This window comes from Oryctolagus cuniculus, chromosome X (genome assembly GCF_964237555.1).
Source record: "Oryctolagus cuniculus chromosome X, mOryCun1.1, whole genome shotgun sequence".
Lineage (NCBI taxonomy): Eukaryota > Metazoa > Chordata > Mammalia > Lagomorpha > Leporidae > Oryctolagus > Oryctolagus cuniculus.
In genome coordinates, this window is record NC_091453.1 from 72326696 (window position 1) to 72354580 (window position 27885).

Here is a 27885-nt window from a genome sequence, read left to right on the forward strand (position 1 = left end):
AGATTTATTTATTTTGTAAGGGTTACAGAGAGAGACAGATATTCCAAGGTGGCTCTGTTGTGTAATGGATAGCGCATTGGACTTCTAATTCAGATAGGTCTTCCATCCGCTGGTTCACTCCCTTAAGGCTGCAGTAGCCAGAGTTGGGCTGATCCCAAGTCAGGAGCCAGGAGCTTCTTCCTGGTCTCCCATGTGGGTGCTGGTACCCAAGCACTTGGGCTCTCTTCTGTTGTTTTCCCAGGCAAATTAGCAGAGAGTTGGTTTGAACTGAGCAGCTGGGACTCGAACTGGCACCTGTATGGGATGTCAGTGTCTCAGACAGAGGCTTTACCCGCCATGCCATAGTGCTGGCCTCAGGTGTTGAGATTCTTGAATGATCACCACAATGATTGTGTGTATTTGTGTAGAACAGTGTTTAAGATTATTTCTTAAACATGTAAAATATTTCAATTTTAAAATAAAATTTTCTCGTAAGCATTTTCAAATGGGCAGGTAGAGAGAATAGTGTAACAAACCTTGATGTATGTATTACATGCTGCTGTTCTCTTCAGGTTATTTGAGAGTAAATCTTACAAATCATATCATATCGTTTCATTTATCAATAGTTGAATATAATGTTAAAAATATTTTTTAAAAGATCATTTATTTGAAAGTCAGAGTTACACAGAGGAGAGGGAGGGAGGGAGGGAGACGGAGAAAGAGAGAGAGAGAGATCTGTCATCTGATGGTTCACTCCCCAGTTGGACACAACAGGCAGAGCTGCACTGATTCACTACCCAGAAAGCTGCATTGGGTGCAGGGCCCAAGCAGTTGGGCTGTCTTCTGCCACTTTCTGCGGTACATTAGAGGGAGTTGGATCAGAAAGGGAATAGCTGGTCCTCAAAATGATGCCCATATAGGATGCCAGCATTGCAGGTGGTGGCTTTACCCACCGTACCGCAGCACCAGCCCTGATTCCTCTCTCTCTTTCTGGTAATCTTTTTGTGTATCTCTGTTTTCTCTATAATTCTTCACCACAATTCAGCCGTCTTATCCTGAGCTTTGTTTCCTCAACTCTGCAAAAGTTCAGTGCTGTGCTTGGGATCCCCCTTTCCCTGATTCTAGAATGTACCTTTGGGTATCAATTCGTGAGAGAACATAGGATTCTCCTTGTTGGTTTTCCTACTCTTAGGAGTCCAGGTCCTGTTGGTGCCTATTATCTAATGTCTGAAATTGTTTTTTGTTATATTGCCTGTTCTGATTACAGCACTAGGGTAAATCTGGTCACTGATACTCCATCATGTCTTGGAAATAGAATTTGGACTCAGCCTTTTTAATTTTGAGCTAAGATTTTTAATGTACTGGTCAAATGTTTTTGTTTTGCTTCTTTTCCCTTCCATTTTTTAATTCATATTTGGGATAAACTTTATTTCTTTGTTTTACTGCAGCTTAATTGATTTTTTAAGAGTTTTATTTTATTTATTTGAAAGAGTTACAGAGAGAGGTAGAGACAGGAGAAAGATGTCTTCCATCCGCTGGTTCACTCCCCAGATGGCTGCAGTGGCTGGAGCTGTGCCGATCTGAAGCCAGGATCCAGGAGCTTCTGCGTCTCTCATGTGGGTGCAGGGGCCCAAGCACTTGGGCCATCCTCCACTGCTATCCCAGGTCATAGCAGAGAGCTGGATCAGAAGAGGAACAGCCAGGACTAGAACCGGCGCCCACATGGGATGCTGGCACTTCAGGCCAGGGCTTTAACCCGCTACGCCACAGTGCCGGCTTAATTGATTATTTGTCCTACATTCTCCCTTGTCATTGCCATCCATCCATCCATCCATCTATTTATTTATTTATTTATTGACAGGCAGAGTGGACAGGATTCTACCATTTCAGTATTCTGCCTCCATACCTTGCAATTAGTACATGGCACTTAGGTAATTTTGTGTGTGTGTTTTTTTTTTTTCCTCTAATGGCTTTGCCCTAGTGATATGAAGCGGGTACACATTCAAATTAGCATACCATAATACTTTAGTGAATGATTAGTCTGTTCCAGATATTTTATATACGTTGCCTTAAGAAATTTTCATAAAAACTCTGTGGAGGCTATTGATAATCGTTCCTAGTATGCATATGCAGAAAAAAAGCTAAGGTAGTTTAGATAGTATGATGAAATGAAGTTTGAATCTAAGTGACCTGTTCTGGTTTTATTCTACCACAGTATGTCCTAGTGTCTTGAATTGTATATCACTTAAAATTTTATGTAAATGCATTTATTTAGATAATTCATTAAAAGTATCTTATTTTTGCTGATTTTAGTTATGATAATGGCATTGTAGTTATGGTTTTAAATTTGTGATCTGAACTGGTGAGCAGTATATGGGAAAGTTACCAGTGAAACAAAATTGGCTATTTATTGATAATTTTTAAAACTAAGTGATGATGGGTAATTGGGTTTGTTTTTCTATTCTGTCTGCTTTTGTGTTTGACAATTTCTGTATTGAAAATTAACAAACCTATTTGTTCCTAGTAACAGTTATAAATATGAAATGAAATGTGCTTATAATTTAAATATTGTAAATCCTTATTTTTTCATGGAACCATAAAACTTTATATTCACATTTTCTTTGTTAAAGTAGTATTTTCTGGTAGTTAAGAGCATGGTGCATGGAGGCCAGTTCTCTTGGTATAAGTCTCAGCATTGTAGTTGTTAAAAATTGTTTGACCTTGTACAAGTTATTTAAAATGCTTGTTTAATCCTTTGGAATTTATTTTTTTAATTTGTAGGATAGAGAATAATTGTACCCACTTTATAAAGTTATTGAATATATCTTATAATTGATAGATACTAGGATGACATATCAAAAATATATGTTAGTATGTGTGTGTATGTGATTGTTTATTTTTAAATAAGGAACTTGAGATAATTGTTTCCTTTTGGAAATTAGATTGAATTTTGTATTCTTATCTCGCTTGTGAGCCTGTTGTTGTGACACTAGTGTTTGAAAACATTTCTTCTCTTTTACAACATATATTTAACAGTGCTTTTCTTTTTAAAAAAAAAAATTTATTTGAAAGAGTTACACAGAGAGGAGTAGCGGGGCGGGGTGGGGGAGAGAAGGGGAGGGGAGTGAAGGGGTAGAGGTCCTTTATCCGATGGCTCACTCTCCACTTGGACACAATGGCCAGAGCTGCACTGATCTGAAACCAGGAGCCAGGAGCCAAGAGCCAGGAGCTTCCTCCTGGTCTCCCATGCGGGTGCAGGGGCCCAAAGACTTGGGCGATGTTCTTACTGATTTCCCAGGCCATAGCAGAGAGCTAGATTTGAAGTGGAGCAGCCAGGTCTGGAACTGGCACCCATATGGGATTCTGGTGCCTCAGGCCAGGGTGTTAACCCTTTGTGCCACAGTCCTGGCCCCTGTGCTTTTCAGTGAGAATCATGTTGACATTTTGTTTGAAACTTTCACACTTTAGAACAGTTTTGTTTGCCTTCCCCTACTACATTAAATATCTGCCCTGACCGATGATTATAACAGTCTAAGTGTCCTCAACACATTTTTGAATGTCCTCTCGAAGAATAGAACTGCCTTGATTGGGAATCATTTGTCTGTTCTAATTCTAATTATTCACCTTAGATTAGTTTGGAATGCTTCTTTTTTCACAGTTCTACCCAATGTGGATTTAAATATACGGAGTTAAATCATTGAACTGGATTATTGTTATTATTATATTGATTATCAGTCCTGTGGAGTTTTTTTTTTTTTCCCTTTTTTCTTTTTGTCTTGACATTACTGAACCAAAATACTGGATGTTTGGTATGGGAGGAGACATATGGAAATTTCCCTTGGTAAGACTGGTGTTACAACATTGCTTGAAAGATTTTTATGAGCTTAACCATCAACAACTTCCTTTCTTGTAGGTGATAGAAATTGAAGATGCTTCACCTACCAAGTGTCCAATAACAACCAAGTTGGTTTTAGATGAAGATGAAGAAACCAAGGAACCTTTAGTACAGGTTCATAGAAATATGGTTATCAAATTGAAACCCCATCAAGTAGATGGTAAGAAACTAGCAGATGATTCAATCATGTGTAGGCAGACTTTAACTAGCATTTGTGTATCTTCCTGTGTGCCTCAGATTCTGCTAAGCACTAGTGATACATTGGTGAGCAAAAAGAAAATATACAGCTCAAAAACAAATAAGGAAGAACAAAATTGGGTTATTAGAAATGCAATGGAGGCTGGCGCTGCGGCTCACTAGGCTAATCCTCCGCCTTGTGGCGCCGGCACACCAGGTTCTAGTCCCGGTCGGGGCGCCGGATTCTGTCCCAGTTGCCCCTCTTCCAGGCCAGCTCTCTGCTGTGGCCAGGGAGTGCAGTGGAGGATGGCCCAAGTGCTTGGGCCCTGCACCCCATGGGAGACCAGGATAAGTACCTGGCTCCTGCCATCGGATCAGCATGGTGCGCCAGCCGCAGCGCACTGGCCGCGGCGGCCATTGGAGGGTGAACCAACGGCAGAGGAAGACCTTTCTCTCTGTCTCTCTCTCTCTCTCTCACTGTCCACTCTGCCTGTCAAAAAAAATGCAATGGATGTTACAAATAGAGAAGAAAGTGCTATTTACTGATAGGTGTATATAGCAAGTAGATTTCTCCTTGTCTACAATAGTTGATTAAGGGCAGCAGGGAGGTTGGAAGAGGTGTAAAGTTAACCAGAACCTTCTTCAGGAAATGTTATTTCAGTATTTTCTTTTTTTAAAAGATTTATTTATTTATTTGAAAGAGTTACACACAGAGAGAAGGAAAGGCAGAGAGAGAGAAATTGATTGATCGATTGATTGATCGATCGTCTATTTGCTGGATCACTCCCCAAATGGCCACTAAAGCTGGGGCTGAGCTAGGCTGAAGCTTGGAGCCAGGAGCTTCTTCTGGGTCTCCCATGTGGATATAGGGGCCCAAGGACTTGTACCATCTTCCACTGCTTTCTCAGGGCATTAGCAGGGAGCTGGATCGGAAGGAGAACAGCTGGAACTTGACCTGGTGCCCATATTGGATGCTGGCGCTGCAGGTAGAGGCTTATCCTACACCACAGCGCCAGCTCCTCAGGTATTATTATTTTGTTTATGGTATCCTACAATGGCATTAGAATCCAAAGTTTTCCTACCATCTACTTTGTTAGAGTGGAATCATTAAGTTAGTTTTGAGAGTGTATGTGAATTAATTTATTAATTGGCCATCTCTTTCTTACTCAGTGTTTACTGTTGAATAAAAGAAAAAATAATGAATTGTTTCTTAGGCTGTTTTTGCTGATTGACTCAGTAATGTGGCAAATATATTAGGAAGCTATTCTCTTTGGGTAAAGTTTCTGTTTTAGATTTCTTATATCTTTTTGCACAGTCTCAGGGAAAGTCATCAACAATGTTAAGTGCTTATATTCACTCTCTTGTTTCTCAGTTTCTAGGGAGGGGGCACCAGTTACATTTAAGAAACTATCTTCTAGCGTTTTCTAAATTCTGTTTCTTAGAAGTTTTGGTTATGTTTTGATGTGTTTATAAAGGAATGTTTTTAACTTAGACTTAAATTTAATTTAATAAGGTTGTCATTTTTAGGTGTTCAATTTATGTGGGATTGCTGTTGTGAGTCTGTGAAAAAGACAAAGAAATCTCCAGGGTCAGGATGCATTCTTGCCCACTGCATGGGCCTTGGTAAGACTTTACAGGTAAGAATTAAATAATATGAAGGGTACCTTGTTTTATGCATACATTAATATATGTGGGATTCTGTTATGTTCCATTCCCAGTTTTAGGAAATGGAGCTATAGAAATGAACAAAAAGAAAAAGATCTCTCAAGGAGTTTATATTCTGTGGTGTGAGAGACAAGGCTAATGAAATAAAATGATAAATATGTACTTTTAAATAATGTTAATAAGGAATTAGGGATGGCATCTTTTAGGAGGTGATGTTTAAGCTGAAATCTTAATGAATTAAGGCAGACGAATTACAGGTGTGGCCAAGAACTTCAAAGCCTCTGAAGTGAGAATTCTTGTACAACTTAAAAACAATTTGATCCTACAAACCATGATTCTGTGATCAATGTGAATATAAGTTATTGTCACACAAGAACAAAGTCACTGGTCTCCATAGAGTGTCCTAGAGCCTTTCAGAAAATACCATGGCCATTTAGAAGAGAATTGTTTTACATAGTACGTTCCATTTTCATGCATTCTGACTTACAAATCTGTAGTAATTACTTTATGGCTTAAAATACAAGCTTATTCCCTAATTTCACAACTTCGCCCTTTAGAAGTATAATAATTTTAATAGTCTAAAATTTTGGTGGGACAGTGTCTTATATTCATATTGATTGTGGAATCATGGAGCTTTAGAGTTTTAAGGCCCCTACACATCTTGTAGACAAGTGTTCTCATTTTATTTTTATATCTCTTTACCTGTACTTTGCCTGGTTTGAAAATAATGACATTTTGATTGGTTGCTTTATTATTTAAAGCAGAACAAAGTCACTATATTGTATAACTGATATATTAAAGCTTAGGAGTCATTTACATGAAGATGGCAAACTTACTTATTTTCTTGTAGGTGGTAAGTTTTCTTCATACAGTTCTTTTGTGTGACAAATTGGATTTCAGCACAGCTTTAGTGGTTTGTCCTCTTAATACTGCTTTGAATTGGATGAATGAATTTGAGAAATGGCAAGAAGGATTAAAAGATGAAGAAAAGCTCGAGGTATCATATTTTCAATGTTTTCTCATAGAGTAAAATATTTTAAATACTTCTAGTACGTATTTCATATTTGGTATTCATATATTTTAATAGCTGCTTTTAAAAATCCTTTTTTTCTTACAAAAGGTCTCTGAATTAGCAACTGTGAAACGTCCTCAGGAGAGAAGCTACATGCTGCAGAGGTGGCAAGAAGATGGTGGTGTTATGATTATAGGTTATGAGATGTATAGAAATCTTGCTCAAGGAAGGAATGTGAAGAGTCGGAAACTTAAAGAAATATTTAACAAAGCTTTGGTTGATCCAGGTAAGATAACAACAGGGACTGACATAAAGAAGTTGGAAAAAACATGTTTATATATTTTTTAAACAAATACTAGAAGAGCAACTCCGAAATAGGTATTTTTTGTTTCAGCTTTTGCCTTCCTTTGGATTCTTTGTATCTCTTCAGTGCTATAAAATGACTATTGATAGCTATTCAGAATTTGCTGAGTTTGGATTTGTTTATAGTTTTCAACAGAGACCTTGTAAAATTGAAAAATATTACAGGTGCTTATGTCACAATTTCCAGTTTTTCCAACTCTTAATATTGGATGATAATAACTTTCTTCGTACTGTGAAACTGTTCTCTTTAAGATTTATTTGAAAGACAGAGGTACAGACAGGCGGAGGCAGAGAGAGAGGGGGAGAGAGAGAGAGAGAGAGAGAGGTTTTCCATCTGCTGTTTCCTCCCCACATGGCTGCAACTGCCAGAGCTGGCCCTATCTGAAGCCAGGAGCCTGGAGATTCTTCAGGGTCTCCCATGTGGGTGCAGCAGGCCAAGGACTTAGGCTATCTTCTACTGATTTCCCAGGCCATAGCAGAGAGCTGGATTGGAACAGCCAGGACAGGAACTAGCACCCATATGGGATGCTAGCATTTAAGGCAGCATCTTTACTTACTACACCATAGCGCTGGCCTTGTGAAAACAGTTTTTTAAGTCTCCATCCAAGCTTGTATCAGTAGAATTGGTGCTTGCCCATCTCCTGTATTTTAAAGGACAGTCACCACAGAGGGTTAAGGTTTGCAGTACTATTCATCCTTTTATGACAGTAATTGGTGTGAGAGCTAAATATTCGTTTCTTATTGACCGACTGAAAAACAACAAATTGTATTATCTGTAAAATCTGAAATGAATTTTTCAAAACTGATTGTAAATTTATATGTATAATATTTTCCCTCTTCTAATGTTACCTTACATCTTACTTCTTTAAAATACTGTTGAGGCATTACCCTCTGGGTAACTGTCTTTGTTAATGTTTTTAAATTCTTTGGCTTTGTGTCATGATAATGACAGTATTAATACATATCTAAGCAATGTTGCCGTTGGTAAACTAAGACCCAGTAAGTGTCTTTTTGCCATGATTAAAGTGGGTGTCTATAAATCTGTTGGTTTACTTTTGGAGAACTATAAATAATGAATATTATCATTGCAGCAGATTTTTTACATGATTTCTTTGGAATAATTTAAAGCAATTTAACGTTTAAAAAACTTAATGTTCTTATTTGTTCATGAGGAAGTAAAGAAAAAAGAAGTTAAAGGGTAACATTTCTCATTACCATGTTTATTATTTAGTGACATTTAAAAGACTTTAATTTGGAATAATTTTCTGTTTACAGAATTTTAGAAATGATAGCAGAAAATTCCCATATGCCCTGTACCTAGCTCCCCTGCTGTTAACATCTTATATTGCCATGGTAGACTTGTGAAAATTTAGTTGGCACAGTATTAACTAGAATCTAAACTTCATTTGAATTTTACCAGTTTTTTTTTAAAGCAAAAAGATTATTTATTTATTTAAAAGGCAGATTGACAGGGAGAGACAGAAAGATTTGTCATTTATTAAACAAAGATTTCTTCCCTTTTTTTAAAAAATAAACATTCATTTATTAACTTGAAAAGCAGAGTTAGAGAGAGAAAGGGAGACATAGAGAGATACTTTCCATCCACTGGTTCATTTCCTAAATGGCCACACAGCTAGGGCTGGGCTAGGCTGCAGCCAGAAGCCTGGAATCCCATCCAGGTCTCCCTTGTGGGTGGTAGGGTCCCAAGGACATAGGCCATCTTCTGCTTTCCTGGGAATGTTAGAATGGAGGGGATCAAAAGTGGAGCATCACAGGGCTCATCCAACACTCATATATGGTGCACAGGCAGCAACTTAACCTGCTTCACCATGATGCTGGCCCCAATTTCTTACTTTTGTGTTAGGAACTTCAGGCATTCTGTCTATATCCCTGGCCCTGACCATCTGTATTCTAGGCCTGAGTTGGTTTTATGTAGTTTTTTGAACAGTGTTTAGCAAGTACTGGTTTTCCTCTAAATCATGGCCCTTGTTTCCATTCCAATTCATCTAGCACCATTTCTGAAATACCTGTGATATGATATATCTTATATTGAAAATCCTGTAACATGTGTCCTACATTCTGGTATTTCCAACAAGGGCTTATATTGAAACTCTTTTTATGTATTTCACCACTTTTACACCTCCACCATCCCCTTAGCCCTGGAGGATAGGGTGAAGCGACAGATATTTCTCATCCACCTTAACTAGGCTTCAGTGAGGGATTGATTTGTTCAGAGAAATTAAGCACAGCTTCAGCTATTTCTTTTTCTAACTGATTAGGCTCTCCCCCCCCCCCCCCCCCCAAACCCACAGCACAGAATTTCCTAAATGTCAGAAGAACAATTTGAAAATTTTAGTTTTGAGAACAGGTGTCAAAATAATGCCATTGTTAAAACAGAAAAAGTTTGGGTTGACTTTTATATAAAATTGTTCCCATCTGCAGCTGTCCAGTGGCCTTGCTTGTTCATGTGAAGGCATATTTTGCTGCTTTCTGTGTTTCATGTCCTCACAAATGGCCAATACACTTGCACTCACAGAAATAGCTGATTCATTCCCCAAATGGCTTCAACAGCTGGGGCTGGGCCAGGCTGAAGCCAGGAGGCAGAAACTCTATCTTAGTCCCCATGTGTGTGGCAGGGGCTCAAGTACCTGGCAAATTAGCAGGGCACTGGATTGGAAGTGGAGCAGCTGGGACACAAACTGGCACCTATATGTGATGCTATCAGAGTTGCTGGCTTAACATGCTGTGCCACGCTGCTTACCTCTATTTTTCTTGATTTTTAATCACTAGGTTTTCCCATCCAAGGTAGCAGAATACATTTAGTTGCTTTGTCTCTTTAGTGTCTTCTTGTCTATGGCAAATTTCTGTCTGTATTCTTCATTATCTCCTCACTCTTAAGGCATACTGTTTATGTACCCAGTAGATTATTCACTAATCTCAGTCTTCTGTTTCTTGTGACTTGACTGAGGTTAATAGGTTCTTGAAAGAATACATCTGAAGTAAAGAACCCTTTTTATCATATCAGGGAGTACATGAAATCCACATGATAATACTGGTGATTTTGAATTTCATCATTTGGTTAATGAAATGTTTATCAGGTTTCTCAACTGTAGAATGATGTTTTTTATCTGTGCCTATTGCAGTCACTAAATCTAGCCCACCTGAATGGGAGGAGGGCCTAAATTAAGCTCAGTCTCCAATAGTAGATCTATCATAGTGTACAGTAGACATTTTATCTACACATAAAATTTGGATTTTTTCATTAGGAAAGATTTATCATTTCTTGCCGAATTATATTAGTCAGTCATTGATTTATATCAGTATGTACTCATCTGTTTTTAGTGTATACATTGGAATATAATTAATGCTACTATTTTTAAACTTTTAAAAATTTATTTCAGAGACAGGGAAAGGAGAGAGTTCCCCACTGGTTCACTCCCCAAATTACTAACTGCTGGGGTTAGGCTGGGCCATTACCTGGAGCTGGGAACTCCATTTAAGTCTCCCACAGAGGTGGTAAGAACCCAGCTACTTCAGTCATACCTGCTGCCTCTCAGGGTCTGCATTAGAAGGAAGTTGGAGTTAGGAAAAAAGCTGGATATTGAACCTAGGTACTCTGGTATGGGACACTGGCATCTTTACTGGTTTCTTAATGAACTAGGCTAAACATACCCCCTAATATTACATTATTTGTTTTGTTCAAATTCTTTCTCTTTACCTATTGGGAGCTTTTAAAGGTTAGTTCCTGTATCCCTTTTATATTATCCCCTCCTCCTTTTTTTTTTTTTAAAAAAAGATTTATTTGTTTGAACAATAAGGATAGAAAGAATATGAATCTCTCATCTGCTGGTTCATCCCCTAAATGGCTGCAACAGCCAGGACTGGGCCAGTCTGAAGCTATGAGACTGAAACTCCATCTGGGTCTCCTATGTGAGTGGCAGTGGCCCAAGTTCTTGTGCCAATATCTGCTTCTTTACTGGGCACATTTGCAGGGAGCTGCATCTGGAAGCATAGCACTTGAACTTTCACTTCAATATGCAATGGTGGCATTGCACATGGTGTTTTAACCCACTGTGCTACAACATTGGCTCCATCTCTTTGGGGAATATGTCATTACTTTTCGCCACTAGAAGATGCTCCAGGCCCAAGTTACTTCATGGTAGTTGACCTTGTTTGTAGTCTCAAGGTGGCACAGAGCATCACATGCAAAGAGACAGGAAGTGTGTATGTCTGTGTTTGTATGTCTCTCTACCCTTTCTTGTAAAGCTGTCAAGATTCATTCATGGGTGTTCTGCCCTTAACACCATAGTTGAGATGTTTCCACCCTGTTTTCCTGTTAACCTAAGACTTTGGGAAATAAGCTCCTACATGAGTTTGGAAAGACAAACTATATTTAAGTCATATCATTCTGTCACCAGATTTGATTATGCTTGACTTTACATGAAAAGCATTTTTAGATACTTCATGAAGGGGCTAGTGCTGTGGCCTAGTAGGTTAAGCTTCTGTTTGTGGCGCTGGCATCATATATGGGCACCAGTCCTGCCTGCTCCAGTTCTGATCCAGTTCCCTGCTAGTGTGCCGAGGAAGGCAGTGGAAGATGGCCCAAATGCTTGGGCCCCTGCAGCCACTTGAGAGACTCAGAAGAAGCTCTTGGCTCCTGCCTTTGGATGGGTCCAGCTCAAGCTGTTGTGGCCATGTTGGGGGAGTGAACCAGCAGATGGAAGGCTTCTCTCTCGGTCTGTCCCTCTTTCTGTAACTCTACCTCTCAAGTAAATATTTTTTTAAAAAAAGATACTTCATAAAGATATAATAAAGACATCTTTTCACTTAATGTTCTCCTGGTTGATCCACTTTATAGCATGTATTGATACTTCATGCCTTATCAAGGCCAAATAGTATTTCTTTTTTTAAAATTATTTATTTATTTAAAAGAGTGAGAGAGTGAGAGGAGAGGAGAGGAGAGGAGAGGAGAGGGAGGGGGGGAGAGAGAGAGAGAGAGAGAGGTCTTCAGTCTGCTGGTTCACTCCCCAATTGGCTACAAGGGCTGGAGCTATGCTGATCCAACACCAGGAACCAGGAGCTTCTTCCGGTCTCTTGACTTGGGTGCAGGGGCCCAAGGACTTGGGCCATCTTCTTTTGCTTTCCCAGGCCATGGTAGAGAGCTGGATCGGAAGTGGAGCAGCCAGGACTTGGATCAGTGCACATATGGGATGCCGGCACTGCAGGCGGCGGCTTTACCCGCTGCACCACAGTGCTGGTCTCGTATTTTGTTTAAATCTTCAGTTACAAGGCATTTCAGTTGTTTCTAAATTTTGACTATTATGAAAAATATTGCTATGAATATTCATCTACAAATTTGTATTCCAGCATCTGTTTTCATTTATTTTGTGTATATACTTAGAAATAGAATTATTGAATCACATGATAAGTATCTTTTAGCTTTTTGAGGGAATGCCAGTTTCTTACAGTAGCTATGGTATTCGATGTTCTTACCAGAAGTATATGAAAATTCTAGTTTACCCATGTCTTTGTCAATACTTGTTATTATCTGGATGTTTTATCCTAGCCAACCTCATGGATGTGAGTGGGTATCTCGTTGTGTCATTTTCCCCATGAATAATGATGTTGAGCATCTCTTTATGTGCCAGAGCTGTGCCGATCAGGAGCCAGGAGCCAGGAGCTTCTTCCAGGGGCCCAAGCACTTGGACCATCCTACACTGCCTTCCCAGCCATTAGCAGGGAGCTGGGTCAGAAGTAGAGCAGCCAGGACTTCAACCGGCTCCCATTTGGGATGCCAGTGCTGCAGGCAGAGGCTTAACCTACTATGCCACAGCACTGGCCCCCTACTCCCATTCTGAGAGTTGTCTTTTTACTTTTATTATCCTTTTATGCACAGGTTTAAAATTTAAAGGTTTTATTTACTTGAAAGGCAATATGACAGAGGGAGAGATGGAGAGAGACAAAAAAAATCTTATCTGCTGATTCACTCCCACAAATGGTCCCAACAGCCAAGTCTAGGGCTAAGGCAAAACCAGGAGTCTAGAACTCTATCCAGGTCTCCAGTGTGGGTGGCAGGGACCTAGATTCTTGGGTCATCATCTGCTTTCCCAAGGGCATTAGCAGGGAGCTGCATCAGAAGCAGAACAGCCAGGACTCAAACTAGCCTTCCAATAGGGGATGCTGGTACACAAGTTGCAGCTTAACCTGTTAGGCCTCAGTGCTGGCCCTAGGTTTTAAAAATTTTGATGAGGTTTAACTTGTCTGCTTTTTCTTTTGTTGCTGATGCTTTGAGTGCATGTCTAGAAATCCATTGTTTAATTCAAGGCCATGAATTTTTTTGAAGATTTTTAAATTTATTTGAAAGCAGAGTTACAGAGAGAGGAAGAGGCAAAGAAAGGGAGGGAGAGAGAGATATTCCATCTAGTGGTTCACTCCCTGAATGGTCATATCAGCTGGAGAGCTTCTTCTGGATCTCCAATGTGGGTGCAGGGACCCAAGCATTTAGACCATATTTTGCTAGTCTTCCAGATGTATTAGCAGGGAGCTGGATCTTAAGTGGAGCTGCTGTGTCGTGAACTGTTGCCCATATGGGATGCTGGCCTCACAGGCAGAGGTGTAACCTGCTATATGCCACAATCCAAGCCCCAAGGCCATGAATATTTATTCCTGTTTTTGTTTTTTCACAGGCAGAGTTAGACAGTGAGAGAGAGAGAGAGAGAGAGAGAGAGAGAGAGAGAGAAAGGTCTTCCTTCCGTTGGTTCACTCCCCAAAGGGCCGCCACGGCCAGCACTGCACTGATTTGAAGCCAGGAGCCAGGCGCTTCCGCGTGGGCGCAGGGCCCAAGCACTTGGGCCATCCTCCACTGCCCTCCCGGGCCACAGCAGAGAGCTGGACTGGAAGAGGAGCAACCGGGACAGAATCTGGCGCCTCAACCAGGACTAGAACCCAGGGTGCCGGCGCCGCAGGTGGAGGATTAGCCTAGTGAGCTGCAGCGTCGGCATATATACCTGTTTTAACTGTTTTATAGTTCTAGCTATTAAATTTATGTCTTGATTTATTTTGAATTAGTTTTTGTGTATGGTATGAGGGAAATGCCCAATTTTATCTTTTACATTTTGATATCTGATTGTCCAAATACTAGTGTGTTGGAAAGAGTATTCTTTCGCCAGTGAAAAGTCTTGGTATCCTTGTTGAAAATCAGATAGATGTGTTTGCTTTTTCTAGAACTTCCTGTACAATGCTGAATATAAATGATAAGGGCAGTTGTCTTCCCAAGACCTCATAAAGCTCTTCATCTTTGACCATTAAATTTAATAAGAGTTTTGCTTTTATTGGTCAGGTTGAGTTAGTTGTATGTTGAGTTTTTCGGTTTGTTTTGTTATTTTTTAAAAATAAATTCCTGGGTTTATTATCCTTGTTAGAATCTAGGAGACACTTTGATCTCTCCACTAGGTTTTATTGAAAAACTATAGTTTTAACTTTCCTTTTTTTTCCATAGCATGGAGTAGTGATAGCTGGTGTGTTGTATCTGGGAAATCTATCTATATTGCAACCAGAATCTCAAATCCAATATGTATATATAATATATCTACTAAGAGGAATATTCTAAAATATTTAAAATAAAGTAATATTTTAAATATTTAAAGTAAATATTTAAAATATTTAAAAATATTTAAATATTTTATTAATTTTTATTAAATATTTTAAATAAAGTAAGCTTTATGATTTAGTGTTAGTAATCTTTCATACATAATTTTCTTTGCCACCAATGTCTAGAGTGTCCGGCTTTAAGTACTTCTAAATTTATTGGCAGGGATCTTTTGAACAGAACTCAGTTTTCCACTATATGTTTTCCTTTTTGCCTAATTTGTCTTCTTCGATTTGGAGCAAATTGGTGGTAATGAAGAATCCCATAAATGACAACTGAGTGTATGAAGACTTGGGTTCTAGTGTAACACGAGTCTGAATTGATAGAAGCAAAATGTCAGAGATAGTTTTGAGTGTCAGATTCTTAAGGTTGAGGTGAGTTCTGAAATTGGGAGGGTATTAGATCAGAATCCTGGAAAATTGGGAGCATGTGTTAGGATTGGAACAGTGTTTAGAGCAGCCCACATTTGTTAGAAATGTTCCCTTTTGAAATCAGCTTTTGGTGATAACAGTCGCTTCATTTTCTCCTGGTTTCACTGAGTCTGGTATTTGGGACAGGCATGCATGGGCAATTTCAACCATTTTATTTATTTGAACAACAGAGTGACAGAGAGAGGGAGACCGACAGAATTTTTTGTCAATATTTCTCTCTAATATATTTATGGTTTTTGACTTTTTAGATACACCAGTAGGTGGCAATGTAACATACCAAGAACGAACTTATATTTAAATAGTATGTAACAAAACCTTTACCTGGCCTTTTCTCCCTAACCTTCCAATTGTTTTTGAAAACATACTCAGAATTTGTCTTCCTCTAATTAAAATATTTGATGGATTTGAGAGAGGAGAGAGAGACAGAGAGAGAGAGACAGAGGGAGATATTGCATCTATTGGTTTACTCCCCAGATGCCTGTAACAGCTGGGGCTATGCCAGGCTGAATCTAGGAACTCAGAGATGGACAGTTTTGGTCTTAAATTTGGATTCCAGGGACCCAACTACTTGAGCTATCACTTGCTGCTTCCCAGGGCATGTGTTAGCAAGAAACTGGAATTGGGAGTGGAGCCAGGATTCAAACTCACTCTAATGTGGGATGCAAGCATCCCAAGTGATATCTTAACCATTATGCCAAATACTCACCCCTGACACTCATGTTTTCCTGTTCAATGTACTTAAACTGGTCTAGTAGAGTTTTCTATTCACATTAGTGTATTTAGATTTTTGGCTTCAGAGGATATAATCAATGTATATGTGCGTATACAATAATAATTCAAGGTTACTGTATGATTTCAGCAGTAAAATAGATCTAACAATGTAATTTCATAAAATATAGATTTCTGTAGTGTATTCAACCATCTTCAGTTAATAATATCTTTCCGATAGCCTTGAATTTTTGAACTTTTGAAATGTTTGTGAAGCCTTTCCTAAATCCCTTTTTTTCTGCTCTTCAGTACCTCAGGGATGTTATTCTTGTACTTTTCATAAAATGATTTATCAGTGTGGGTGTTTGTTTATTATTTTTATTGTATTTGAAAGGCAGAGATATGGATAGAAAATCTTTCTGCCGGTTCCCTTCCCAGATACCTACAAAGGTTGGGACTGGGCTAGGTGAAGCCGCTAGCAAGGAACTCAATCTGGGTCTCCCACCTGAGTGGTAAAGACCTAAGTATTTGAGTGATTATCTGCTTCCATCCAGGGTGCACATGAGTAAGAAGCCAGGATTAGAAGCAGAGCCAGGACTCAAGCACAAGCACTTACGGGATGTGGGTATCACAAGTGACTTCCCAGCTGTTACACCAAATGCCTCACCTATGTAGGTATTTTAAAATTCTACTCCCTCATTCATATATTATTTCAGAATGAGGTTTTTTAGAAAATTTATTTTCAAGGTAACTAAAATATATCCCTTTTATATATTAAAAGGTTTCTACATTTAGATATTTTGTTAGAAAATGTTGTGTATATTCTTACTAGTAAATGGAATATGAATAACATAATTTAACTTTTTTATGTTAACAGGGTTATAGACAAGTATATTTATTTTTATTCATTCTTTCTTTTGTTGCTCTGGGATCCTTACAGTGGATGAATAGGACTTTCTATTCCTCCATTGCCATATTAAGAAATAGTTCTTTTATGTTAAAGAAATAATAAAAGTAATTTCTGTTATTAAGGAAAATACCAACAGTAGAAAAAGGTGTATCTTGAAATACATGTTCCCTTCCTCCTTGTCTCATTTTGTTTCATGTATAACGCTCTAGAGATTCTTTTCCCTTTCTGAAGCTGGTATTTTATTTTTTGAGTCTCACTTATTTATTCAAAAGGCAGAGCAAAAGAGGGAGAATGATCTTCCATCGGCTGGTTTACTCCCCAAATGGCTGCAACAGCTGGGTCTGGGCCAGGTTGAAGCCAAGAGCCCGGAATTCATTCTGATTTCCCACATTAGTGGCAAAGGCCTAAGCACTTACCCCATCTCATGCTGCCTTCCCAGGCACATAAGCATGGAGCTGGATCAGAAGCAGAGCAGCTGGGACTTGGAATTGGCAATCCCTTATGGGGTGGTGGCATTGCAAGTGGTGGCTCAACCTTCTGCACTGCCAGTCCTAGAAATTTGCATATTACATTGCAATGTTTAAATGGTTCTTAATTAATATCAGGTTCAATAATTCAGAAGAAAGACTCACAGAACTCAGAACTCACAGTTTATTACAGTGAAAGGATAGAAATTAAAACCAGAAGCAGGGAAATGCAGAAAGGCAGGATCCAGGAGCATTCCAAGTCATATCTTAACTACTACACCAAATGCCTGCCACTACAATTGTATTTCAGCTATAATACCGAAGAAGTTATTTTTGAAGGAGACTTTTGAAGTAGAAGATGAATTTTATCTAATATTTAATAAATGGGATGTAGTTCGACCACTGCTATTATTGAATAATGTGACTTTTAAATTTTGTTCTATGTATATTCCTGTTAATCTTTGCTAATAGTTTTAACCTGATCCCCAATGCCAAGTATTATCTTCGGAGACTATTTTTAGCGTTAAAATATGTTTGCTATTTTAAAATATCACAAATCTGTTGAAGATCTTTTTCCACATTGTGGTTATTATTATTCTTTCTTGTTTTGAATACTCACTCACTAGGCCTTAAGTACTATTTGTAGGAATACTTTAATACTCTACTTTTGGCATATAATTAATATTAATATTGCTATGATTTTATTTTATCTTCCTTTAAGATCTGTACTATTAAAAGATTACTTAATTGGATGAGATTTTCAGTTTTATATTTTAATTGTTTTTTTCATATAATTTTTAGGCCCTGACTTTGTTGTTTGTGATGAAGGCCATATTCTAAAAAATGAAGCTTCTGCTGTTTCAAAAGCTATGAATTCTATACGATCAAGGAGGAGAATTATTTTAACAGGAACACCACTTCAAAATAACCTAATTGAATGTGAGTTTATATCTGTGATGATGCTGTAGCATATTGGTATTGTTTTGGATATATATATTTACCTCTTTGCCGTTGGCTTTTCTACTTAGTCTACTGTGAAAAAACATTCTTTTCAGGTTGAGATGCTTTAAAAATATGACTAGTAAACTTCAGTCAAATAGTGTGCCATTGTGAGTGTTGGCATATAAATACAGAATTCAGAATACCATTAAAGCATCAAAGAGTATCAAGATTTTTATTTTTTAAAGATATTTTCTTCTTTGAGAGTCAAAGTTACCTAGAGAGGGGTATCTAGAGAGAGAGAGACAAAGATCTTTCATCTGCTGTTTCACTTCCCAAATGGTCGCAGCCCTCAGGGCTGGGCCAGGCCAAAGTCAGCATCCAGGAGCTAGAAGCCCGGAGCTTCTTCCTAGTCTCCCATGTGGGTGGCAGCACCCAAGTACCTGAGTCATTCTGCTGCTTTCCCAGGCACATTAGCAGGAAGCTGGATTGGAAGTGGAGCAACAGGGACATGAACTGGTGTTCATATGTGATGCTGGCATCCTAGGTGGTGGTTTTACCTGCTATGCCACGACACCAGCCCCTTAATGATTTTTTAAAAAGTACAAATGCGTATGTGAGCTCAGGAGATACTATAAGGACAAATATCTATTTTGCAATGCGAAATGTGAACAGTGCAGAAAAGTGGATATGGGAGAAGAACTGTGCTGAATCCATAGTAGGAGAGTTTGATGCTGAAGACAGATTTTTGGAACTCAGGAAGTGACTGGTTAATTTCCTTCATTTTCATACATGTATGCTAATACTGAAGATGGGAATATAAGATTATTCATCAAATATGCAAATTGAAATTTCCCTATATAATATCCCACATTTTTCTGTTTCCCATTGTAATAGCCGTTTGATATTTTTAAGTTATTGTATTCTTTTTTTATAAAGAAAAATCTTATGGGACCAGTGCTGTGGTGCAGTAGGTTAATTTTTCACCTTCAGTGCTGGCATCCCATATGGGCACCATTGCGAGTCTTGGGGCTGCTCCTCTTCCGAACCAGCTCTCTGCTATGGCGTGGGAAAGCAGCAGAAGGTAGACCAAGTACTTGGACACCTGTACCCTCATGGAAGACCTGGAAGAAGCTTCTGCCTCCTGGCTTCGGATTAGCCCATCTCCAGCCGTTGCAGCCATTTGGAGAGTGAACCAGTGGTTGGAAAACCTCTTTCTCTGTCTCTCCCTCTCACTGTCTGTAATTCTACCTCTCAAATAAATAAATAAATAAATATATAAAATCTTTAAAAAATTAAAGAAGAAAAATCTTTTATTTAATTAATTTGTTTTAAAGACTTATTTACTTATTTGAATGTCAGAATTATAGAGAAAAAGAGAAAGAAAGTGTGATCCTCCATCTGCTGGTTTACTGTCCAAATGGTTGCATCTGCTAGGGCTGAACCAGGCCAGAGCCAGGATCCAGGAGTTGATTCTGGGTCTCCCACATGCGTAGCCAAGTACTTGGGCCTTCCTCTACTACTTTCCCAGGCACATTAGCAGGGAGTTAGACAGGAAGCAGAGCAGCCAGGTACAAACCTGTGCCCATTTTGGATGCTGGCACTGTAGCCTGTGGCTGTACCTGGTACGCCACAATGCTGGCCCCTCAAGTTTGCAATTTCAAAAATTCTTTTTGGGACGAGTTCTATCTTTTCTAATGGGGTAGTCTTAGACTAAATAAAAACCATGGTTAGAGCCACAGTTTACTTGTCTTATATATGTTATAATGAATAATGAGAACAAATACTACATGTTCTTCCTTCCATGTGGAAGCTAAAAAAAATGTAAAAACAGTAATAAAAAGAATTGTCTGTATGTATCAGTATTGCTACAAAAATAGTTTTGTCAAATGTTGTTTTATATGTTTGCCAAATAGGTAAGAATGGTACACTACTATAGTTTCAATGACCTATGTTGATTTTAAAATTTACTGTCTGAGTGTATGGTAATCATTTCATTGTTTATAACCTTTGCCTTATTCCTGCTGAACTATGATCTTTTTACTTTTTACTTGTTGAATTCTTTACTTAATATAGTATTAAGCTTTTGACTATATAGTAAATTAAAAATATGTTATTTAAAAAATTAAGAGAGGGAGGAGAGAAGGAAAGTATCATTATATTCTTAGAAATGTCTATGAACTACATTGAATGTGTGTTCTTTGTATTAATATCACATTATTAATTGATAAAACTTTTGTAGTTATTATCATGCATTTGTTATGACCCTGAGAATCTCATGTATCAATAAATTTCTTTAAAATATAAAAATTAAGAATAAAGTTTCCTTAGTTTTTTTTTTAAATTAGTGTATAGTATTTAGGGATGATTTTTATTTCAAATTTTTATCTGATTTAGGTAATCCAGTTCTATAGTTGTTTTATAGCTAATATTTATGCTATATTTAATTTGATATTTGTTTCTTTGTAGTTTAATTCTAATGCTTTTATTTCATGTATTATTGACATGAGCAATTCATCTAGGAGTTTTTGTGAGTCTTTTTAACCATTGTTAATATTGTTAATTAATATCTTCTTTCTTAGATCACTGTATGGTTAACTTTATCAAGGAAAATTTGCTTGGATCCATTAAGGAGTTCAGGAATAGATTCATAAATCCAATTCAGAATGGTCAGTGTGCCGATTCCACCATGGTAGATGTCAGAGTGATGAAAAAACGTGCTCATATTCTCTATGAGATGTTAGCTGGATGTGTTCAGGTACAAATATTTTCCATAATAATAAAAAATGTTATTTTCTTAAATTGGAATCTGATAATGTTTTCTGACTTTAAACCTTTTTTATGTTTTTTTTTTCTTCCTTTGTCAGTGTTTAGTTTTGAATAGTTTGCAACATTCAACTTTTTAAAAACTTTTCTGGGATGGTCATTTGACCTAGCTATCAAGGTGACTATGTCACCGGCGCCATGGCTCAATAGGCTAATCTTCCGCCTGTGGCGCCGGCACTCCAGGTTCTAGTCCCGGTTGCTCCTCTTCCAGTCCAGATCTCTGCTATGGCCCGGGAGTGAAGTGGAGGATGGCCCAAGTGCTTGGGCCCTGCAACCGCGTGGGAGACCAGGAGAAGCACCTGGCGGATCAGCGCGGTGTGCGGGCTGCATCGCGCTGACCACAGTGGCCATTAGGAGGTGAACCAAGAGAAAAGGAAGACCTTTCTCTCTCTCTCTCTCTCTCTCTGTCCACTCTGCCTGTCAAAAAAAAAAAAAAAAAAAAAAAAAAAAAAAAAACAAAAAACCAGTACTTGGTTTTAGAACCCAACTCCAGCTTCTTCTGATGCAGACCATGGGAGGTAGCAATGATGGTTCAAGTATTTGGGTTTCTGCCACCCATGTGGGTGATCTGGATTGAGTTCCCAGCTTTCATTTCCCAACTTTCGCCCAGCCCAGCCCAATCCTGACTGTTATGCATATTTGGGAAATGAGCGAGATTACGGGAACTGTTTCTCTGTCTCTATGAAATAAATAAGAATTTAAGAAATAGATTTTAAAAATTTCTAAGTTTCAGTGTGAAGTTTAGAATGTAGTTGATTATTTGTTAAGTATAAAGCCTCCTACATTACTACATTAATGTTATTCTTCATTGAGTTCTTAAGAGGATCACAGTTGTCATGATTAAGAAATTCCTACACTTACCCTAATTTTATTGGGTAGTATTCTAAGGCTCCCTTGTTTGAAATTGTTTTGCGAAATGAGTATGATTTAAGAAAGAGTCAGTTTTTAAAGCCTGAAGGAACAGTTTTATTAGTTTGAAATATATCTGTAGTCTGAAGAGGTTATTAGTGCTGTTTGTATACAGATCCTTAATGAAGTATATGAGTGAATGAATATATAGACACTTGGCCAGGAATTTTTTTTAAAGATTTATTTATTTATTTGAAAGTCAGAGTTACTACACAGAGAGAGAAGAAGGGGCAGAGAGAGAGTTCCCCCATCCACTGGTTCACTCTACACTTCTCAGCAAAGGCTGGAGCTGTGCAGATCTGAAGCCAGGAGCCAGGAGCTTCTTCCGTTTCTCCCACATTAGCACAGGGACCGAAGGACTTGGGCCATCATCTAATGCTTTCCCAGCCCACAGCAGAGAGCTGGATCAGAAGTGGAGGAGCCGCATCTCGAACTTGCGTCCACATGGGATGCTGGCGCTGCAGGCAGTGGCCCCACCCACCAAACCAGAACGCTGGCCCTCAGCAATTAATAGATCTTAAGATCAGTACTTTGTTTAAAGATGTTAGATACCAAGATAGGCACAAATTTATTATAACAAATGAGATAGACTCTTATTTTGGTTGGATAAGACATAGTCATCATTTTTTGTTAGATGTGCTACATACCCCTGTAAAAAATCTGTTTCTATATTGTACTAGTATATAGGCAGAGTTTTTCTGGTTTAAGTAGTCATTTATATCTGCACATTAGTGTTCTGTTTTTTTTTTTTTTGAGGAAGTGAGGATGTCTTCTTCATACCTCCATAATAAAATAGTTTCAAGAGTGCTTATACATGGCTGGTGTTTTCAATTGCGCCAACGCCACCTTGGTAGTTCTATGCTGTTTGGCACATTCGCATATCTTACCCAGAGGACATCTTAAGCTGTGTTAGTCTTTGATTCATAGGTTTTATTATGTGATTCAGGCAAGCCATCTTGTTAGCACTGCCTACTGTGTTCGCTCCTCATTGTTTGCTATTTTCTTATTTGTATGCAGAGAATACCATCCTGAAATATTTTCTTTAAAAGATTTATTTATTTATTTGAAAGGCAGAGAGAGAGAGAGAGAGAGAGAGAGATATCTTCCATCTGTAGGTTCACTCCCCAAATGGTTGCAACAGCTGGAGCTGGGCCACTCCAAAACCAGGAGCCTGGAGGTTCTTTCAGGTCTTCCACATGGGTACCAAGGCCCAAGGATTTCGTCCATCCTCCACTGCTTTCCCAGGCCATACCAGAGAGCTGGATTGGAAATGGAGCATCCAGGACTTGACCGGTGCCTATATAGAGGTCTGCACTGCAGGTGGCAATTTTACCTGTTATGCCACAGCTCTGGGCCCCATCTTGAAATCTTAAATTGTTCGCTTTATGCTGGTGTATTGGAATCTTTTTTTTTTTTTTTTTTTTTTTTTGCCAGTATACTAGTGTGCAGTCATATGAAAGGCACTGATAACAATCAATTGTGGATAATTGTGTGTTTAGGGTAAATGTATTTAAGAAAATGTTTTCTTGTACTTTGCGTACCTATTTAAATGTGTATTTTAATTATCCACAATGACAATGTTTAGAGCAGTTCATTCCTGTCATATATTTAGATGAACTGATTTTCTTTTTTTCTTATTAATTACAGAGGAAAGATTATACAGCATTAACAAAGTTCCTGCCTCCAAAACATGAATATGTGTTAGCTGTAAGAATGACTCCTATTCAATGCAAGCTCTATCAGTACTACTTAGATCACTTAACAGGTAACCAATATAATTAGTTTGTTGTTTTCTCTTTTCTTTATAGACATTTTTTATGAAGCATTTGTTCTTGAATCTTATCATGTTTGTTCTTTTTTCCACTTGAATAGAATAGGTATTCTTAAAAGCACAAAGTAGTTCTGTTAAAGAAGAATCAGTAGTATGAGGATACTTCAGCAAGTTTGTGGGAAATGTAAATAAAAGATAAGTTTATTTTGGTTTAAACATTTTTTCTATCCATGTATACAAAAATTTTTCAAAATTCATGAAAAACATGTTATGAAAAAATTATGCGCCACAATAATTTTATTGTAATTGTTTTCCACAACCACTTTGAAGTACCCTGACACTGTTGAAACCAAACTCAAGAAATAAACTGATGAAAAAACATACACAGTATATAGGAACAATTCCCTTAATTTATGAAAAAGTTTTATTTTAGGAAATCAGTAGAAGAAGGTGCATAGAATTTTGAGTATTTTCTTTTATTTTTTAAATTTTATTTAAATTATACAAGTTTCATGTATTTTGTATATTCAAATTTAGAAACATAATTATACTTCCCACTTTATCCTCCCTCCTGCCCAAGCTTCAACCCCTCTTCCTCCTCCTCCTTCCTTTCCCACTCTTAATTTTTACTGAGATCTACTTTTGGTTTACTTAATGATCGTCAAGTTGACCCTACAGTAAGTAAAAGAGTTCAACAAAAGAAGCATTGTTCTTCAATGGAAGAGACAAGGACTATTAAACAATCATTGTATCTCAAAATGTCCATTTCATTCCAAAACATTTTATGTACAGAGTGTTTTCCAAAAATGCTCAGCCACATTAATAATAAAAGACATGCAAATTAAGTCCATGTCATTGTTTTTCAGTTTTCAAGTTAACAATGGTTGAAGGTAAAACAAGGCAAAATGCAAGGCAGGGAATGTAGTATACTCTCCATGTTATGATAAAAATCTACACAAATGCTTAAAGTTCACCAAATCGTTTTCTGGGTGGTTTTGCTAAGTAGACTTTCATTTTTTGTGTTTTTTTTTTTTGTGTACTTTCTAAAAATACACCAAATAGTTATTTTTTGGTTATCAGTAAACTTGCATGTGTGTCCCATTGTCTGCCTGAGGTTGTCCCTCTTCACACAACCAAACCAAGCCTGTGGTCTGGAGCGATTTATTTTTATTAAGATTTATTTATTTGAAAGGCAGAGAGAGACAGAGAGAGATGGGGAGGGAGAGATATGGAACTTTCATCCGCTGTTTATTCCCTAAATGCCTGTTGGCCGATTCGAAGCCAGGAGCCAGGCGCTTCTTCTGGGTCTCCTATGCAGGTGCAGGGGCCCAAGCACTTCGGCCTTCTTCTACTGCTTTCTTAGACTATAGGATTGGAAGTGGAGCAGCTAGGTCTCAAACTGGTGCCCATATGGGATACTGTGACAGCAGGCCGCAGCCTCACCCTCTACACCACAGTCCCAAACCCTGAAGTGACATTTCTTACTTGTTGGTTATTTATTATAGTACATTTCCCAAAATGATGTGCTAGGTTTGGTTGCAGGTTTGGGAAACCTTTCATCTGCCTATTTGGATATTCATTACATCATTTGTGGGCCTTACGAAATTATCAACTTAAAATTAGCCTGTTATGTGATTGCCTTGGCAGATTCCAGACCAAATGATCTTACATGGCCCGAAGGCCTGCTATTCTATACTCCTAGTTTAGGAGATAGGATTTAGAAGGTGTCTTCTCTATGTGAATTTTCACGCTTTTCTATGACATTTCTTTAAATATGGTAAACGGTTATAGTCTGTGTCTGGTCATTCCAGTATCTGAAATCCAAATTGTTCTCTTTTGTCTCTTTTATGTTTTTGTTGTATTTTAGGCATGCCACCTTGGTTCCTTGTGTGTTCTTTTTCATTTATTGTTATACTTTTGTTTTATGTAATATTTCTTTTTTTTTTTTTTGACAGGCATAGTTAGTGAGTGAGAGATAGAGAGAGAGGTCTTCCTTCTGTTGGTTAACCCCCCAAATGGCCACCACGGCCAGCGCGCTGCGCTGATCTGAAGCCAGGAGCCAGGTGCTTCCTCCTGGTCTCCCATGCGAGTATAGGGCCCAAGCACTTGGGCCATCCTCCACTGCCTTCCCGGGCCACAGCAGACAGCTGGACTGGAAGAGGAACAACAGGGCCAGAATCTGGCGCTGCAACTGGGACTAGAAGCCCGGGTACCGGTGCCGCAGGTGGAGGATTAGCCAAGTGAGCCGCAACACCGGCCTTGTTTTATGCATTATTTCTAACGTGTTTTTTTTTTTTTTAATATTTCTTTCTTTATTTATTTGAAAGTCAGAGTTACACAGAGCGAGGAGAGGCAGAGAGAGAGGTCTTCCGACCACTGGTTCACTCCCCAATTGGCCACAATAGCCGGAACTGTACCGATCCTAAGGCAGGAGCCAGGAGCCTCCTCTGGGTCTCCCACGTGGGTGCAGGGGCCCAAGGACTTGGACCATCTTCCACTGCTTTCCCAGGCCATAGCAGAGAGCTGGAATGGAAGTGGAGCAACCGGGTGTTGAACCAGCGCCCACATGGGATGCGGGTGCTTCAGGCCAGATCATTAACCTGCTGCGCCACAGCGCCAGCCCCTCTAACATGTGTTTTTAAAAGGACTTGGGCTATATTCTACTGCTTTCCCAGGCCATTGCAGAGAGCTGGATCGGAAGTGGAGCAGCCAGGACTCAAACCGGTGCCCATATGGGATGCTGACACTGTAGGCAGTGGCATTACTCCCTATACCTCAGTGCTGGCTCCCGTCAAGGAGTTTTACAGTTTCATGTCTTTGTAATACATTTTGAGTTGATTTTTGATTACAGATCCTTATCTGTAATTTAAGATACGGATCCAGTTTTTTCTTTCATGTGGCTCTCCAGTTTCCCTGGCTTCATTTACTGAAGAGACATTTTTTTCTTCATGGTGAATTTGTTAAGCATTAGTTGATTGAATACATTTGGGTTTATTTCTGGGATCTCTTCTGTTTCATTCTGTCTGTAATGGCAGCACCACACTGTTTTGATTACTATTGCTTTGCAATATACGTTGAAATAGGAAAATGTTATGTCTTCAAATTTTTCATAAATTTTACTTGCTACTAGAGATCTTTTGTGGTTTCATATTAGTTTTACAATTCTTCTTCCCATCCCCAAGAAGAATGCCACTGGACTTTTTATAAGGATTTTATTGAATGTATATATTATTTGGGCTAGTGTAGACATACTAATAATATTAATTTTGCTAATCCAAAGAACAGGGTACCATTTCATTTATTTGTATCTTTAGTACTTTTCTATTTTTTATTTTTTATTTTTTTTGAGAGGCAGAGTGGACAGTGAGAGAGAGAGAGAGAGAGGTCTTCCTTTGCCGTTGGTTCACCCTCCAATGGCCGCCGCGGCTGGCGCACTGCGCTGATCCAAAGCCAGGAGCCAGGTGCTTCTCCTGGTCTCCCATGGGGTGCAGGGCCCAAGGACGTGGGCCATCCTCCACTGCACTCCCTGGCCACAGCAGAGAGCTGGCCTGGAAGAGGGGCAACCAGGATGGAATCCGGCGCCCCTACCGGGACTAGAACCCGGTGTGCCAGCACCACAAGGTGGAGGATTAGCCTAGTGAGCCGCGGCGCCGGCCCTCTTTAGTACTTTTCATCATTTTTAAGTGAACAGATCTTTCATGTCATTGGTTAAATTTGTTTGTAAGTATTTTCTTTTCATGCTGTAATAAATGAAATTTGTTTTGGATAAGATGTTATTGATGTAAAGAAGTCACAATGATTTTCCTTTTTTGGTTTTTGTTCTGTAACTTTACTGAATTCATTTATTAGTTTTAATAGTTTTTTAGTAGAATTCCATTTTTACTTAAAGATTTTATATATTTGAGATGTAGAATTACAGACAGACAGAGGGAGACACCGAGAGGAAGGTCTTCCATCCACTTGTTCATTCCCCAAATGACTGCATCAGCCGGAACTGGGCCGATCCAAAGGCAGGAGCTGGGAGCTTCTTCCAGGTGTCCCGTTCAGGTGCTGGGACCTAAGGACTTAGGCTATGTTCTGCTGCTTTCCCAGGCCACAGCAGAGAGCTGGATTGGAAGTGGAGCAGCCAGGACATGAACTGGCACCTATATACGATGCTGCTGCCACAGGCAGAAGCTTAGCCTA

General features: G+C 38.8%; 1 protein-coding gene across 27 annotated transcripts in view; it reads left to right on the plus strand.

The window, feature by feature from the left end:
* ATRX (ATRX chromatin remodeler) overlaps positions 1-27885 on the plus strand; it is a 201291-nt gene that overhangs the window by 86428 nt on the left and 86978 nt on the right. For all 27 annotated transcript variants that reach the window (XR_011385580.1, XR_011385579.1, XM_070067077.1 and 24 more), the window contains 7 exons: positions 3893-4034; positions 5579-5688; positions 6567-6713; positions 6837-7014; positions 18057-18194; positions 20777-20952; positions 23577-23694. Coding sequence is in view for 25 of the 27 variants with exons in the window: in XM_070067077.1 (XP_069923178.1) it covers positions 3893-4034; positions 5579-5688; positions 6567-6713; positions 6837-7014; positions 18057-18194; positions 20777-20952; positions 23577-23694 (1009 nt within the window). In the remaining 2 variants the exon portion in view is untranslated. The remainder of the gene's footprint in view (positions 1-3892; positions 4035-5578; positions 5689-6566; positions 6714-6836; positions 7015-18056; positions 18195-20776; positions 20953-23576; positions 23695-27885) is intronic.